Genomic DNA, 18,729 nt, shown 5'->3' on the forward strand with positions numbered 1-18,729 from the left:
GTCGCTGTCCAGGTCTGGCACCTCCCATCTTCATACAATGACGCCCTCTTCTTTTCTTCCTGCTGGGCCACTCTGACCTTTCCCGGCGCCTGCGCACTGCAGTACATTGCTCTGCTCTCAACAGGGCAGGCAAAGTACGCCTGCACCGGAGCCACGACAGGAAGAAAATGAAGAGGGTTTGGCCTAGGTGTAGCATGCCATTTGGCCACACACGGTGAATATCATTTATCCACGTAATATGTATTTACAAGTTTCCGTTATTTAATTTCTGTGCGGTGCAATAGGTATTTTCAGGAACGCGGCTGTCACAGTGTGACTCATTGCATGATTCCAATATAGCTCTTAATATTGGTATGATAGCGTCATCTATCATGCTATAAGCTTGTTTTGTAATAGTGCTTATCTAGCGATATCTATTGTTAGGAAGGTGGCTGTCACAGGGTGACTCATTGTATGATTTAGGGTACTGTCACACAGTGGCAATTTTGTCGCTACGACGGTACGATCCGTGACGTTCCAGCGATATCCATACGATATCGCTGTGTCTGACACGCAGCAGCGATCAGGGACCCTGCTGAGAATCGTACGTCGTAGCAGATCGTTTGAAACTTTATTTCGTTGCTGGATCTCCCGCTGTCATCGTTGGATCGGTGTGTGTGACACCGATCCAACGATGCGTTCGCTTGTAACCAGGGTAAACATCGGGTTACTAAGTGCAGGGCCGCGCTTAGTAACCCGATGTTTACCCTGGTTACCATCGTAAAAGTAAAAAAAAACAAACACTACATACTCACATTCCGGTGTCCGTCAGGTCCCTTGCAGTCTGCTTCCCGCTCTGACTGACTGCCGGCCGGAATGTAAGAGCAGAGCACAGCGGTGACGTCACCGCTGTGATCTGCTTTCACTTTACGGCGGCACTCAGTCAGAGCGGGAAGCAGACTGCAAGGGACCTGACGGACACCGGAATGTGAGTATGTACTGTTTGTTTTTTTTTACTTTTACGATGGTAACCAGGGTAAACATCGGGTTACTAAGCGCGGCCCTGCGCTTAGTAACCCGATGTTTACCCTGGTTACCCGGGGCCTTCGGCATCGTTGGTCGCTGGAGAGCGGTCTGTGTGACAGCTCTCCAGCAACCACACAACGGCTTTCCAACAATCACGGCCAGGTCGTATCGCTGGTCGTGATCGTTGGGAAGTTGCAGAGTGTGACAGTACACTTAGACACAGCTACTAATGCTGCTACTATAGCTTTATTTACCACTTTACAGGCTTGATTAGTAACACTATTTATCTAGCTATATTCATTGTCAGGAACGTGGCTGCCACAGGGTGACTCATTGTACTATTTAGATATAGCTATTAAGGCTGCTATTATAGAGCTAATTACCATGCTACAAGCTTGTTTAGTAACATTGCTTATCTAGCCATATCTATTGTCAGGAACGTGGCTGTCACCGGGTGAGTAATTGTGTGGTTTACACATAGTTACTGATGCGGCTACTATAGTGTTAAGGCTGAGTCACACTTAACGATATCGTTAACGATATCGTTGCAACGTCACGCTTTTGGTGACGTAGCAACGATCCCGCTAACGATCTCGTTATGTGTGACAGCGACCAACGATCAGGCCCCTGCTGGGAGATCGTTGGTCAATGGGAATGATCAGGACCATTTTTTGGTCGCTGATCACCCGCTGTCATTGCTGGATCGGCATGTGTGATGCCGATCCAGCGATGTGTTCACTTGTATCCAGGGTAAATATCGGGTTACTAAGCGCAGGGCCGCACTTAGTAACCCAATATTTACCCATTGTAAAAGTTAAAAAAAACAGTACATACTCACATTCTGATGTCTGTCACGTCCCCCGGCGTCCACAGGGTTAAAACTGTGTCAGCGCCGGCCGTAAAGCAGAGCACAGCGGTGATGTCACCGCTGTTACTGCCAGCGCTGACACATTCAGTGCAGGGAAGCTCTCAGCAGCAGCGCGTGCATTAGCAGCGCTCTTGCCGAAAGCAGTTTTAACCCTGTGGATGCCGGCAGCGGACGTGACAGACATCAGAATGTGAGTATGCAGTGTTTTTTTTTTTTTTTACTTTTACAATAGTAACCAGGGTAAATATCGGGTTACTAAGCGCGGCCCTGCACTTAGTAACCCGATGTTTACCCTGGTTACCCGGGTGCTGCAGGGGGACTTCGGCATCGTTGAAGACAGTATCAACGATGCCGAAGTCGTTCCCCTGATCGTTGGTCGCTGGCAGGGCCGGCGTCAGCACCCGGCGTACCCGGGCAAGTGCCGGGGCCCTGGCGAGACGGGGGGGCCCACTCACGCTGTCTGAGATCAGGGCCGCCATCCATCAGGGCATTACTGCCCTGACTGGCGTATGGGGCCCGATGAGCAGAGGGGGCCCGCATCGGGCCCCCTCTGCTCATCGGGCCCCAGCGGCAGGATTCAGTTAAACACTACAGTAAAAGCTGAAGAAGGAACCCGGCGTTGGAAAGTGGTTTGGTCCTCATCACATCCTGTACATGCTGTGGTGTGGTCACATGGGCATCATGTGCTGACTGAGGTCACGCAGGTCCTACACTTGCTCTCAGGACGCTGCACTTACACACCGTGACCGGCTCACTGCGGACCACTGGAGCGAGGCACACGGAGTAGCTGTCACCAGCGGGACAGTGCGCCCATCCATCAGTCTTATCTAGACTGCAACATCTTCTTACTATGTCAGGAATACCATTTACAGAACACAGGGGATTTTGCTACAAAGACAAAGGTACTGCCCCTCTTCCAACTTTTTATTGCCTTGCTAATAGTGGTTAGAGATAACCCTGACCTCTTCTTTGCTGTATACAGCTATCTATTTTTTGGAGTCTGCACCAGTGCACTTTAGAAGTGGATCTCTCATGCTAATTGCACCATCTATGGGACACTAACCCTAATGTACTGTGGTCTGTGGCCGATTACTGCCTGCTACTAGCCATCTCTCTACCTGACCGCCAATCTAACCTACATTTTAATTTATTTAAGCTACTGACTGGTATCTGCCGTAACCTACATATGGTCTTATATGTTTTAACCCTATTTGCATTAAATCGTTTTAATTCCATAGGAGGATAAGCGCAAACACTCCTCATTGAATGGTTAAAAGCCGTCAGCCAATCAGCGGCTGGCAGGTGACGTCTGTGCGCACATCGCCAGTGTATGACATCATTGTCATCCGCCAGCAAGTACGCACTTGAATTGCGTGGAGGGATCATCGCCGCAGGAGCGCGGCCATGTAAGTAGACAGTTGTTTTTTTTTCATTGAAAGCAACAGGGGGCAGGATGGGAGACACAGGGGGAAGAATAGAGACACAAGGGGCAAGAATCCTGTATATATACACTGATGCAATGCAAGGCTCGCGCATCGCTCTCGCATAATTGGCATATAGGGGGTTCACTTATATAAAGCCCCTCTGCTGTATGATATTGTAGAATTTACAATAGCTATCACTCATGTAAGAGGTGAAATCTGGCATTGGACTATACCTATATTTCTCTGCTATATCTGTGCATCATGAATCGTGGTATGTGTTAAAGGGGCCCACTGGGATTCTTTCGCCCGGGGCCCTCAAAAACCTGGAGACGGCCCTGGTCGCTGGAGAGAGCTGTCTGCGTGACAGCTCCCCAGCGACCACACAACGACTTACCAACGATCACGGCCAGGTCGTATCGCTGGTCGTGATCGTTGGTAAGTCGTTTAGTGTAACTCCAGCTTTACTTACCGTGCTACAAGCTTGATTGGCAACATTGTTCATTTAGCTATATTCATTGTCAGGAACGTGGCTGCCACAAGGTGACTCATTGTGTGATTTAGATACAGCTATTAATGCTATTATAGCGCTATTTATTATGTTACAAGCTTGTTTAGTAACACTGCTTATTTAACGGCATTTAGGACTTCTTACAGCTTGACACTGTGATTTATTACCAGCCCGCCAACCTGCATATTGCTATGCCGGCTTTCGCTTGATTGTTATCTTAAGGTATTTTCACAGGCAGTATATATTTACAAGTTATTCAGTAGTTTAGAAACCCTTTCTATCGGATAATCTGAATTGTCAGTAGGGTTGCAGTCATATTGTGATTTATTGTGTTATTTAACTCTTTTATCTAATACGGCTATTATAGCGTTAAACACTGCTAATCCAGCGTGATTTATGATTTTTCCTTGATCTGTTGGTTGGGCTTCTTTGAAAAAGTTGGTTTACCATATAGCCATTCAAACCTGCATATTTTGATGCTTGTTTTTTTGCTTGTACATGGTCTTCAGATATTATTATTGATAAATCTAGCTGCCACCTTCATGCTTTAAGCTTTACACTAGCACTTTAACAATTATAGATAATATTTTTTTTATTTATTTACAAAGAATTGGAAACTGATACAATTTATTTTTTTCCCTGGATTTATGTATTCCTTACGCTTACCTATTAATACAGCATTTTAGCGGTTTTGAGGCACTATTTTAACTGTATGTTTTGTTTGTTGGCATATATGTTAATAAAATTGTAATTTAAAAAAAAAAACTACAACACTTTTTGATTTAACGCGGTTTAATAACATGATCGTTGGTCAGTATGTGTATGTATATATTTTGAGTGTTTCCCATCCCTAGTGTGTGGAAATGGGGCTGGGTTATATGTTTACACAAGAAATATAAATTGGCTGATTAAACAAAAGTTTTGGCACCTTTGGAGATGTGTGTGCTCAGATAACTTTGACCAAGGTTTCAGACCTTAATAAGCCTGATATGGTTATAGCTTGTTCACTATCATTAGGAAGGGTCAGGTGATGCAAATTTCCAAGCTTTATAAAAATTCAGCCTCCTCTAACCTTGTGCCAAAAAAACAGCAGCCATGGGTTCTTCTAAGCAGCTGCCTAGCACTCTGAAAATGAAAATGTTGGAAGCACAAAAAGCAGAAGGCTATAAGAAGATAGCAAAGTGTTTTCAAGTTTCCCTTTCCTCAGTTCGAAATGCAATTAAGAAATGACAGTTAACAGAAACAGGGGAGGTCAAGATAAGGTCTGGAAGACCAAATAAAATTTTAGTGAGAGCTGCTCATAGGATAGCAAGAGTGGCAAGTCAGAACCCATTTGACTGCAAAGGACCTTCAGAAAGATTTTAGCAGATGCTGGAGTTGTGGTACATTGTTTTACTATTCAGAGACACCTGCACCTGCCTGCATGGAAGAGTCATCAGTAGTGTTGAGCGATACCGTCCGATACTTGAAAGTATCGGTATCGGAAAGTATCGGCCGATACCGGCAAAGTATCGGATCCAATCCGATACCGATACCCGATACCAATACAAGTCAATGGGACTCAAGTATCGGACGGTATTCCTGATGGTTCCCAGGGTCTGAAGGAGAGGAAACTCTCCTTCAGGCCCTGGGAACCATATTAATGTGTAAAAGAAAGAATTAAAATAAAAAATATTGCTATACTCACCTCTCCGAGGGAACCGGCAGCGTTGTTTGCTTAAAATTCACGCTTTTCTTTCCTTACGTGAAGTCCCGGCTTTGTGATTGGTTGCGTCGCAGTCACATGGGCGACGCAACCAATCACAGCAAGCCGTGACGTAATTTCAGGCCCTTAAGGATTTTAAAATTACGTCCCGGCTTTGTGATTGGTTGCGTCGCAGTCACATGGGCGACGCAACCAATAACAAGCCGTGACGTCACGGGAGGCTGGACACGCGCGCATTTTAAAATGCGCGCTTGTCCAGCCTCCCGTGACGTCCCGGCTTGTGATTGGTTGCATCGCGGTCAACCAATCACAAGCCGGGAGGCTGGACACGCGCGCATTTTAAAATTTTAAAATGCGCGCGTGTCCAGCCTCCCGGCTTGTGATTGGTTGACCGCGATGCAACCAATCACAAGCCGGGACGTCACGGGAGGCTGGACAAGCGCGCATTTTAAAATGCGCGCGTGTCCAGCCTCCCGGCTTGTGATTGGTTGACCGCGATGCAACCAATCACAAGCCGGGACGTCACGGGAGGCTGGACAAGCGCGCATTTTAAAATGCGCGCGTGTCCAGCCTCCCGTGACGTCACGGCTTGTGATTGGTTGCGTCGCCCATGTGACTGCGACGCAACCAATCACAAAGCCGGGATGTAATTTTAAAATCCTTAAGGGCCTGAAATTACGTCACGGCTTGCTGTGATTGGTTGCGTCGCCCATGTGACTGCGACGCAACCAATCACAAAGCCGGGACGTAATTTTAAAATCCTTAAGGACCTGAAATTACGTCACGGCTTGCTGTGATTGGTTGCGTCGCCCATGTGACTGCGACGCAACCAATCACAAGCCGGGACTTCACGTAAAGGAAAGAAAAGCGCGAATTTTAAACAAAGAACGCTGCCGCTTCCCTCGGTAAGGTGCAGGCTGCGTCGGAGAGGTGAGTATAGCAATATTTTTTATTTTAATTCTTTCTTTTACACATTTTTACATTAATGTTGTTTCGATACCGATACCCGATACCACAAAAGTATCGGATCTCGGTATCGGAATTCCGATACCCGCAAGTATCGGCCGATACCCGATACTTGCGGTATCGGAATGCTCAACACTAGTCATCAGGAAAAAACATCTCCAGCATCCTCACCAAAAAATTCAGCATCAGAAGTATGCAAAATAACATCTAAACAAGTCTGATGGACCGATGAGGTTAAAATAGAACTCTTTGGCCACAAAGATCAATGGTAAGTGTGGAGAAAGAAAGGGCACAGAATTTCAGGAAAAGAACATCTTGGCAACCATTAAGCATGGGGCTCGATCAATCATGGTTTGGGGTTGTGTTGCAGCCAATAGCACAGGGAATATTTCACAGGTAAAGGGAAGAATGAATTCAATTACATTTCAACAACTTATTGATGCAAACATAACACCATCTGTAAAAAAGCTGAAGATGAAAAGAGGATGGCTTCTACAAATGGATAATGATGCTAAACACACATCAAGATTTACAATAGACTACCTCAAAAGGTGAAAGCTGAAGGTTTTACAATAACCCTCACAATCCCCTGATCTGAACATCATTGAAAATCTGTAATTAGACCTCAAAATAGCAGTGCATGCAAAACAACCCAAGAATCTCAGAGAACTGGAAGCATTTTTCAAAGAAAAATGGATAAAAATAACTCAAACAAGAATTGAAAGGCTACTAAAGCATTTAAAAGCTGTGATACTTTCACTAGGTATTTCTACTAGGTATTTGCCACGCGTGGTGCCTAGGGTCAGTTTTAGACTACGTGTGGCCCCGGGCAAAAGTTTAAAGTGGGGCCCCAACTGCTAACATGTTGCACCATCACACAGAAACATTTTGTTTGTATATACATGCGCTGAGCTGACAATATTGACGTTGTTCAACCCTCTTTACGCTGGCTGAGGAACAATGATCAGGACAGAACAATCACTAATACATCATTCTGTCCACATACATTATCATGATACCAGCAGCATATCTGCAGTTTTCACAGGGTGATGTGCTGCTGAGAACAATGATTTTTGTTCTGACATAAACAATCACTTGATGAATAGGCAGCATTTTGCTTGTTAGGTAAAATAAACCCCATAGTATAATACACTCCCCACAGTCCTCAATATAGTATAATGCATCTCATAGTCCTTCATATAGTATAATGCACCCCCCATAGAGTATAATGCAGCCCCCTCATAGAGAATAATGCAGCCCCCCAGAGAGTATAATGCAGCCCCATAGTCCTGCAGTAGTATGGCCACCACATACTCACTGATTTTATATATATATATATATATATATATATATATATATATATATATATATATATATATAAAAATTAAAAAAATACAATACCTCTCCCCATTCCCTCGCTGCTCCAGTATCTGCAGTGCGTCTTTTCAGAAGCTCCACTGCCCTGCATAGCATGGTGTGCGATTAAGTGACGTAATCGCACACGTCCACTGTGTGAGAGGCAGAATGATGAGAGAGGGAGAGTCATCTGATGCTTTCTTCTCCATCATTGCTTTCAACTGTATCGGCATCATGGGCCCCATAGTGGCCGTGTGGTGTGCTGCTATTAGCAGCACATAATTGGCTGGGGAGCCCCTGATGGAGATGAGGCACTAGTCTGCCTGCCCCTAATGCCGACTCTGGGGGAGGCCCAAATTTTTGCATCTGCTCATTTTCCTTTTTGTAATTTTTAAAATGTAAAATGAAATGTGTAATCTTTAACTTTAACCCTTTTAGATATAATTTCATATTCGACTTGCTTAACTGTGCATAATAACAGTAATTTTAACCAGGGGTGCCCAATCCTTTACCTGCCACTGTACATACACACAGCTCTGCTACATCTATACATTTACATACACATACACTTCTGATACATAGGCACATTTATATGTTCACTGACCTCTGCTACATATACACATTTGCATACACATACACTGTGCAGTACATTTTGCAGTTCTTTCAAGGTCATGTGAAAGGTCCTGGAGCTAGTCAGGTAGAAGGTTCTTCAGATGCTCATTCAGGAAGTGCAGCCTCTGTGCAGGTGCCGGTATCTTTCTCTCCTGCTCTGCACAGATCAGTGTGGGGCAAGAGGAGAGCAGTTCTCTCAGTGATCGGGAAGGACACTGTCTCAGCATTCTCCTCTGTCACAGGAAGCTGCTTCCAGACTATAAGAGGTACTCACTTATTAGCAAGATTTTTGGTGTTAAAAATGTATCTTGTAGTCCAAAAATACAGTAAGTTCTAAAGTAATTTCTATTTCTCGTTTAATGATGACGGTCTGTTATATAGATTTTGTACAATTTGTCAACAGCATATATAGTTTCTCCCTGTCTGCAATAGTTGTGATGGTCAGCAAAATATACATTTTCCAGTAATTCTTTTTCACATTTTAGGTATTATAATGACTTTTCCCCATGTGGTATTTTTGATGTTTAAGGAGGTACAATTTTTTGGTAAAACATTTCCCACATTCTGAACATGAAAAAGGCTTCTCTCCTGTGTGAGCTCTCTGGTGCTTAACAAGATATGATTTATACAAAAAACATTTCCCACATGCTGAACATGAATACGGATTCTCCCCTTTGTGGATTCTTTGATGCGCAACAAACAATGATTCATCTTTAAAACATTTCCCACATTCTGAACATGAAAACGGCTTCTCCATTGTGTGTGTTCTCTGGTGTTTAACAAGATATGAGTTATATAAAAAACATTTCCCACATACTGAACAGGAATATGGATAATCCCCTGTGTGAATTCTTTGATGTTCAACAAGAAATGATTTACGTGCAAAACATTTCCCACATTCTGAACATGAAAAAGGCTTCTCTCCTGTGTGAGTTATCTGGTGTCTAACAAGGTGCGACTTCTGTACAAAACATTTTCCACATTCTGAACATGAAAAATGCTTTTCCACTTTGTGAGTTCTCTGGTGTGTAACAAGACATGATTTATGTCCAAAACATTTTCCACATTCTGAACATGAATATGGCTTCTCCCCTGTGTGAGTTCTCTGGTGACTAACAAGCATCGATTTCCAGTTAAAACATTTTCCACATTCTGAACATGAATGTGGTTTCTCCCCTGTGTGAGTTCTCTGGTGAGTAATAAGCATTGATTTCCGTATAAAACATTTTCCACATTCTGAACATGAAAATGGCTTCTCCCCTATGTGAATTTTCTGGTGTGTAACAAGATATGATTTCTGGTTAAAATATTTTCCACAGTCTAAACAAGAAAAAGGCTTTTCCCCTGTGTGAATTCTCTGGTGTATAACAAGATATGATTTCTGGTTAAAACATTTCCCACATTCTGAACATGAAAAAGGCTTCTCCCCTGTGTGAATTCTCTGGTGACTAACAAGCATCGATTTTCGGGTAAAACATTTTCCACATTCTGAACATGAATGTGGCTTTTCCCCAGTGTGAATTCTCTCATGCCTATCCATATCTGATTTCCGTTTAAAACATCTCCCACAATTGGAACAAGTGAATTTCTTTTCTGTGTGAATATTTTGATGTTTGACAAAACATGTTTTTAGGGGAAAACTATTTTCATATTCTGAATGTGAAAATTCCTTCTTTGCTTTAACAGCAGTTTGTTTTTTAAAGCTTCTTTTGTGATTTTTATTTTTCTTAGTCTGTAGTGAATCCGAAAATAGGACCTCCTTCAGAGGATCAGGTGATTGATCTTTGCTGTGAAGGGATGATGGTATATCTAGAGTAATGACATTCACTTCAATTGTATCCTGTGTGATCTCAAGGTCATCTGATATAAAAATTGAAGATGTCAGTTGTCCCTCTGATCTCCTGGTACAGTCATCTGCCAAGAATTAAACCAATTATTATTTTTGAATAAAATATTCTTGAAATGTATATTTTTGAACATTTCTACACAAAATCTCTATAGAAATGGAAAGTTATGTAGTACAATTGAATTATTCACTAAGACAATGACAGATCACAGAATAATAGAAAACCTCATAGCATGAACCAGTGGAGCGTAGTGTTGAACAATTTGTTCATTTTGTCTCCAATATATTGGAATAAAAAGCTACCAAAAATTGTTATGTAAGCAAAAATTATGCCAAAAACTTTTAGTCATCCTGCAAAAAAAAGAAGCCCCCACTAATCTGGCAAAAAAATGCACTATTCCTATATATTCTCTGATGGTTATAATTTCCAAAATAGAGTCACTTTATGGGGTTTTCTTCTACTCTGGTTTCCTGCCATTTTGTAACATTAGGGCTTTTGTAAATGGTGTGTCACATCTCCTCTAGGATCTGTTCCTGCGACGTCTGCTTCTATCACCAGTCACCACCATCATTCATTATGCAAGCAGCATTGGTGATGGAGGAAACACTGTAACCAGAAGCTCTGGCAGTGAAGGCTCTGTCCAGCCACTAAAAATATGGTGGCTGGGACCTGTAGTACATCCAGTGTGGCAATATGGGTGTGTTTGCTGTCCAGCTAGAAAAATTGGCTCTTTGCTTCAGGTAATTGGAAAGCACCACACCCTACTAAATCTCAAAGCCTATTGCCGTAAGCTGCCAGATACAGCCTTGTTCTCCTTTTGTTCAGCCCTGTGTGCTCACCCCCTGCTCATGTATTTGATCCTGTTGTGATCATGGCTCATTTACTGACTTCTCTTGCGTCTCCTGATTTTGTATTTTCGATGCCTTCCTGGATTTATCTAAACTCTAGGCCCTTCAAAGTATTTTCAAATGTGATTTCTTAACCCAAACAAATAGGTTTTGCAAATTTAATTGAACAAATAAAAACTTGTTGATAACCTTGTAATCCCTCTATTATCCCGAAGAAAAAAAAAATGGTGAAAAAATAAAATGAGTTGTTGGAAAAATGCTGCTGACCTAAAGTAGAAATACGGTAAATGTTATTTAACTAGTTTGTCTCACGTCACTATCTGATTAAGGAGCATACAAATTTAAAGATTTAAAATTACAAATCTTTGTAAATTATTTGGTAGTTTTCAGGTGTTTTCAAAAATAAACACAAAATATATTAACCTAAAATTACCAGAAACAAAGTACAATGTGTCACAGAAAAAATATTTCAGAATCACTGGAATCAGATGAAGCATCCAAAGTTCTTACTAAATAAAGTGACACATGTCAGATTTAAAAAAAATGGGGCCAAGTTAGGTACACAAAACTGGCTGCAGGAAGTGGTCAATTCATAGTATTTTGGACACTAACTACCGTAGTCAGAAACTGTGAATATAGACAATAACACATATACTGAAACAATCAAACACAACGGTCTTCATCAGCAAAAAAAGTAATAACTAGTGGTGAAAACTCTTTGGTGTAATTAGAGCATGTGGCTCGGTAGCTCTTGGCAATCTAAACTATCTTAGAGCCAATATTTTCTGTCAGATAAGTTTCTTGAATAAATATTATACATTTAAAGGGAACCTGTCACCCCCCTCAGGTGTTTGTAACTAAAAGAGCCATCTTGTGCAGCACTAATGCTGCATTCTGACAAGGTGGCTTTTTAGTTACAAATGCCTGCGCACGCTGAAATAAACACATAAAATGTGCCCCCACATACCCTGAAATCGTCCCGGGGCGGGACTTTCCTTCCTAATTAGACGCAGCACAGCCGTCACTCCGGAGCTGTGTGCGCCGGGCGCCGCCTCCTCTTGCTGCATTATCGTCCCGGCGACTGCGCTGTAAGTACGTAGGTGTCAGGACTCTGAACATTTTTATTACCTTTTTGTGCATTACTGCCCTTTTCCAAGATGGCGTCTTTGGTTTCATGTGCCCTGTGCCTTCCTGCTATAAAACTCCACCCCAGCCTTCAGTCTGTGCTAGAGTATTCTGCCTTGCATCCAGCTCCTGACCTCTGGTGACTCCCTGGCTATATACCTGCTCCTGTGAACCTGTGGGGTTATCCTGCTACTCTGCTCTGAGTTCCTGCTGCATACACCAGTTTCCAGCAATCCTCCTTCATCTGCTGCTTGTGTTTACTTCCATCTGCATTTGCTGGACACGTAAGCTGTTGCTGCTCTGCATAAACCTGAGACTATTACCCAGGCCTCCCTGGTTGAGCTAAGATATTATTTGAACTGCCTTATAAGCATATCTATCTGTGTTTGGACTTAAACAAGGACTTATTCGTGTCAAGTATCCTCAAGAATAATTGTGCTTCGTAGACTTTCTGCGTGATTGCATTTTCCTCTGAAGTTCCCTATAGACTGTTAAGCTGCATTTAATATTTACACCAAGTGTTGTGGACTTGAGTTTCTCTCTGCACCTGTTTGAATCACCGTGTGATAATATAGACTAGGGTTGAGCGACCTTTAGTTTTTTAGGGTCGAGTCGGGTTTTGTGAAACCCGACTGTCTTAAAAGTCGAGTCGAGTGAAATCGGCCGACCACCGTGAAAAGTCGGGTTTCGGCCGAAGCACGAAACTCAATGAAGGAATTAAATTTTTTTTTTTTTTCTCTCTTCTCTTCTCTTTCTCTCTCTCTCCCCTCCGTCCCAGCACAGAAAATTTCGTATTGCACATTCCAAATCCCTACTGCGCACAAGCGATAACATGACGATAGGCGTTCACTCCCCTAAGACCTATGTCATCACTCTGCCCACACTCATTCATTGGCTGAAAAAATGGCGCTAAACGCGTCATACGAAACGCGACTTTGGCGCCAAGATCGCGTACCGCATGGCCGACCCCGCACAGGGATCGGGTCGGGTTTCATGAGACGCCGACTTTGCCAAAAGTCGGCGACTTATGAAAATGCACGACCCGTTTCGCTCAACCCTAATATAGACTTTACCACTTATAAAACTGTGTCCTGTAGTTGTCATGTTCCACGCAAAGAGTCTCCTGAGTTATACCCTATAATTATTACAGTAGGGCAGCGCAACTGCGCATGCCCGGAAAAAAACCTTACAGCGCAGGCGCCGGGGACGATAATGCAGCAAGAGGAGGCGGCGCCCGGCCCACACAGCTCCGGAGTGACGGCTGTACTGCGTCTAATTAGGTAGGAAAGTCCCGCCCCGGGATGATTTCAGGGTATGTGGGGGCACATTTTATAAGTGTTTATTTCAGCGTGTGCAGGCGTTTGTAACTAAAAAGCCACCTTGTCAGAATGCAGAATTAGTGCTGCACAAGGTGGCTCTTTTAGTTACAAACGCCTGAGGGGGGTGACAGGTTCCCTTTAAAGAAAACTTTTTAAAACAGTGCAAAGCTGAGGTGTTGTAAATTTAGTCAGTTTTAAAAGAAATTTAAATGTCAGGATAAAGGAAAACGGTTATTGTAGAAAAATTCATACTTGGCCCTCAATGAACATTTAATGTTGTCGACCATAAAAGCGAAGTTTGTTCAAAGACTGGACCTGGTCTTGCAGAGACCATATGAGCACATTCAGCAGCACAGAAGGGAGAGCAGGTAGATTCTTCAAATAAGAGATCAAGATTCTAGGAAGCCAACAGCATCATTACCCTCCCCTTTCTTGTAGAAGCCCATCATAATATTTTTCTTCAAGTGATTTTATACCTTGTCAGCACATTCTACATACGCTGTCATTTGGATTTGTAGTTTACAAATCTGGGAAGGTAAGGGTCAGCGGTTTCTAATTTCAGGAGGTATGGGGAACCTCCAGGTTGTAAGCTCTATAGAAGAAGGACATTCGATGCCCAAAGAACACTTTGTGTGAAGGAGAATGTTGACTTCAAGCGGCAAAATGGTGATCACGATTGTGATATGTCTGGTCTAAACCAAATACCTATACCGATTAAAGCACAGATCAACTGACTGAGAAGAATCTGTGACTTCTCTGTATTTAGTGGTTACTACTCACCTGGGTAGTCATACGTAGGAATCTCATATTTACACCCTTCATCACCCCTCACATATGTCTCTGTATCATTAATATGGGTCAGATCTTCACCCTGAAACAAATATTGTAAAAGTCACAAACAGATGGAAAAGTCACATATATGATCAGCTTTAATCCTGCCATCTCCACTGTTCTCATTACACAAGTATAAAACCTTCATAGCTGTCTCATGGGGAGATCTCATAACACCTCTCCATCTACCTGATGATCCTGAGGAACATCGGGATCTTCTTGTTTACAGTCCTGTGGAAGAAGAGCATGGAGACATCTCTCTGGTGCTGTCCTGTTACTGGATAGAACTGGAGGAAACATATTTAGGGACAACTGAATTAATTCTTTTCAGACAGATAATTATAAATGTGTGTATTTAGCCCTGTCTATTACCTGGTGATGTGAGGGGCTGGGGAACCTCCATCATGATGTCCTTGTACAGATCTTTGTGTATTTCTAAATAATCCCACTCCTCCATGGAGAAATAGATGGCAACATCCTGACACCTTATAGGAACCTGACACGACACATACAATAATACCATCATCCCCCGATCCCATCATAGTGTTACTGTATAAAGTCCCACCATTTCAAGCAGTGTCACCTCTCCAGTCAGCAGCTCAATTATCTTGTAGGTGAGTTCTAGGATTTTCTGGTCATTGATGTCCTCATGGATCAGGGGTTGAGGTGGAGGCCCCATGATTGGGCTCAGGGGTCTTCCCCATCCCTCAGACACAGGGTCCTGACAGCACTCACTAGAGGTCTTCTTCATTACAGTGTAATCCTGATTATGGAGAGACACATTAATAAATCTCACTACAGACATTTCCAGAGTCCTCACCCTTCCAGTTCTGTCTATCTGTGAATGCCATAGATAAGAATTATACAATTTGACGTCATCAGAATCTCTCACCTCTCCAGTAAGCTTGAAGAGGATGTCTAGGGTGAGATGTAATATCCTCTCCACCATCTTGTCTCTGTCCATATCCATCATGGCCGGATCAATTAGGAATATTCTATTTTATAGAAGATCTCCACTGAGAGGATCCGATATTGTACGAACCTGAACGGGAAGAAAATGAGCCAATGTAATATCATAAGGAATCCCATGTAATAATATATAAAGAGGAAGCATGTATGTATTCTCTATCTCGCATATACTGGAAAATAAGTTGAGTTGCTGTATAAGGCTACGTTCACATTTGCGTTGTGCGCCGCAGCGTCGGCGACGCAACGCACAACGCAAATGTAAACGCATGCACAACGCAGCGTTTTGTGACGCATGCGTCCACTTTTGCATGGTTTTGGGCGCAGAAAAAACTGCAACTTGCTGTGTCCTCTGCGCCCTGACGCATGCACCACAGTGACGCATGCGTCACAAAACGCAAGTGCAACGCATGTCCATGCGCCCCCATGTTAAATATAGGGGCGCATGACGCATGCAGCGACGCTGCGGCGCAGAACGCGAATGTAAACGTAGCCTAAGACACCTCCTCCAGGCTCCCAATCACTGGTTATGTCAGTCCCTGCTTCGGCTACAGATTGGCTGTAGTGATGACTTGTTCGTCGAGGCTGACCAGGGAATACAGAAACTGGAGGAGGACCAAAGAAGTGGTGTCATAGGAGTAGTGGAAAATTATTAAAGGGAACCTGTCACCCCCCCCCAGGCGTATGAAACTAAAAGAGCCACCTTGTGTAGCAGTAATGCTGCATTCTGACAAGGTGGCTCTTTTAGTTCTGGGTGCTGTAACTAGAGAAATAATCAGTTTTATAATTTGTCCAAAATACCTTGTCTTCAGACCTGGAGGCAGGGCTTTCCCCCCTGGTTTCCACGCCACACAGCTGTCACTCACATCTTCTTGGCGCCGTGCGCCGCCTCCTCACCGCTGTTTTGAAAATAGCCGGCGCCTGCGCTCTTTTCTCCTGCCTGCCGCAGGCGCAGTGAGCGCTGGCCGTCTGTCCTCTGTGCGTACGTAATGTATGTCACAAAGTATCAAGATATCCCTGGGCTAGGGGCTCCTTCTCCATGGCTAAAGATAGGAGCGCTCTAATTATCCCTGCTCCCCGGATTACTTCTGATGGTGAAAATGCTGGGGCCACGTGCCTTACTGAGCTCTTAAAGCAGCCCTCATCAGTCCCCTCCACCTCCCAATGATCTGGGGAGTTGTTGTGTTTGTAAATGAACAAACTAGACTATCAAGGGAAGAATTACAGGTATAAACTAAAATACCAATCATACAAAAAAGCACTCACAAACAACAGAGAGCAACACCTGGAAGTAAAGGGAAGAAAAAACAAATAGGAGAGGATCAGGGTATTCACACAGACAAATCACCAAGCAACAGTCTTCCAAAACACTGAACAGCTGAGACCATCAAAGCAGGAAAGCTCCAGGTCTCCAATGAACAGATTAATCCATGCACTGCTAGCAGAAACTTGCACTGTTTAATATGAAGGTAAAGTGCTTCTAATCAGTGAAGGAGTACAATAAATCAGATAGCATGGTCTTCTGGCTCCTCTCTGTAACGGTAACACCAGCAACAGCAGAAGCAGATTGAGTTGCTTACAGAGGCGGTTTGTGGAAAACCGGCAGCTCCTACCCCAAGTCCAGGTGACAACACGTACGTCCGGAAGGTGGCAGGGCTGGTTTTAGGCAAAGTGGGTCCCTAGGCAAAAGTTTAAAATGGGGCTCCAAATGCTAACATATTGCACATCACAAAGAAGCATTTCTGTTGTATTTACGTGGGCTGTGTTCAGGCTGCTAAAAGAGTGTGATCGACAATATTGAAGTCGTTTGCTTGTTTCCCGGACTCTTTACACCAACTGAGAAACAATGATGGGAACAGAACAATCACTATTAGATCAATCTATCCCCATACAGTATCATGTTATCAGCAGCACATATACAGTTTTACATTGGGCGATGTCCTGCGGAGAACAATGATTTTAGTTCCCGAATAAACAATCCAATCACTTGATGAATATGCAGCATTTTGCTTGTTTAGTATAATACACCCCATAGTCCTCCACATAGTATAATGTGCACCAAAGTCCTCCATATTGTAGAAACCACACCCCATAGCCCTCCATATAATAGAATACACTACCCATATTCCTCCATATAGTATAATACACTCCCCATAGTCCTCCATATAGTATAATACAGTTATGTGAAAAAGTTTGGGCACCCCTATTAATCTTAAGCTTAATGTTTTATAAAAATTGTTTTTTTTTGCAACAGCTATTTCAGTTTCATATATCTAATAACTGGTGGACACAGTAATGTTTCTGCCTTGAAATGAGGTTTATTGTACTAACAGAAAATGTGCAATCTGCATTCAAACAAAATTTGACAGGTGCATAAATATGGGCACCTCACCAGAAAAGTGACATTAATATTTAGTAGATCCTCCTTTTGCAAAAATAATAGCCTCTAGTCGCTTCCTGTAGCTTTTAATGAGTTCCTGGATCCTGGATGAAGGTATTTGTGACCATTCCTCTTTACAAAACAATTCCAGTTCAGTTAAGTTTGATGGTCGCCGAGCATGGACAGCCCTCTTCAAATGATCCCACAGATGTTCAATGTTATTCAGGTCTGGGGACTGGGATGGCCATTCCAGAACAGTGTAATTGTTCCTCTGCATGAATGCCTGAGTGGATTTGGACAGGTGTTTTGGATCATTGTCTTGCTGAAAGATCCATCCCCTGCGTAACTTCAACTTTGTCACTGATTCATGAACATTATTGTCAATAATCTGCTGATACTGAGAGGAATCCATGCGTCCCTCAACTTTAACAAGATTCCCGGTGCCGGCAATGGCCACACAGCCCCAAAGCATGATGGAACCTCCACCAAATTTTACTGTGTTTTTCTTGGAATGCTGTTTTTTTGCCGCCATACATAATGCCTTTTTGTATGACCAAACAACTCAATCTTGGTTTCATCAGTCCACAGGACCTTCTTGCAAAAAGAAATTGGATTCTCCAAATGTGCTTTTGCATACCTCAGCCGACTCTGTGGCGTGCTTGCAGAAACGGCTTCTTTCGCATCACTCTCCCATACAGCTTCTCCTTGTGCAAAGTGCGTTGTATAGTTGACCGATGCACAGTGACACCATCTGCAGCAAGTTGATGCTGCAGCTCTCTGGAGGTGGGCTGAGGATTGTCCTTGACTGATCTCATCATTCTTCTTCTCTGCCTTTCTGATGTTTTTCTTCATCTGCCACTTCTGGCCTTAACAAGAACTGTACCTGTGTTCTTCCATTTCCTTACTATGTTCCTCACAGTGGAAATTGACAGGATAAATCACTGAGACAGCTTTTTGTATCCTTCCCCT

The 18,729-nt window shown here is 43.2% G+C and overlaps 1 protein-coding gene across 2 annotated transcripts in view; it reads right to left on the bottom strand.

Annotated features, from left to right (window-relative positions):
• Positions 1-8,780: 8,780 nt before the first annotated feature.
• LOC143766220 (uncharacterized) overlaps positions 8,781-18,729 on the bottom strand; it is a 28,628-nt gene continuing 18,679 nt past the window's right edge. The window contains exons 2-7 of one of the 2 annotated variants that reach the window (XM_077253727.1): positions 15,307-15,456; positions 14,998-15,177; positions 14,787-14,910; positions 14,604-14,701; positions 14,364-14,454; positions 8,781-10,358 (exon numbers count right to left, since the gene is read on the bottom strand). In XM_077253727.1, the coding sequence (XP_077109842.1) occupies positions 8,926-10,358; positions 14,364-14,454; positions 14,604-14,701; positions 14,787-14,910; positions 14,998-15,177; positions 15,307-15,387 (2,007 nt within the window). In that variant the 5' untranslated portion in view covers positions 15,388-15,456 and the 3' untranslated portion in view covers positions 8,781-8,925. Of the gene's footprint in view, positions 10,359-14,363; positions 14,455-14,603; positions 14,702-14,786; positions 14,911-14,997; positions 15,178-15,306; positions 15,802-18,729 lie in introns of those variants that run through there. The other variant, XM_077253726.1, reaches the window with a different exon arrangement.

This window comes from Ranitomeya variabilis, chromosome 4 (genome assembly GCF_051348905.1).
Source record: "Ranitomeya variabilis isolate aRanVar5 chromosome 4, aRanVar5.hap1, whole genome shotgun sequence".
NCBI classification, from domain to species: domain Eukaryota; kingdom Metazoa; phylum Chordata; class Amphibia; order Anura; family Dendrobatidae; genus Ranitomeya; species Ranitomeya variabilis.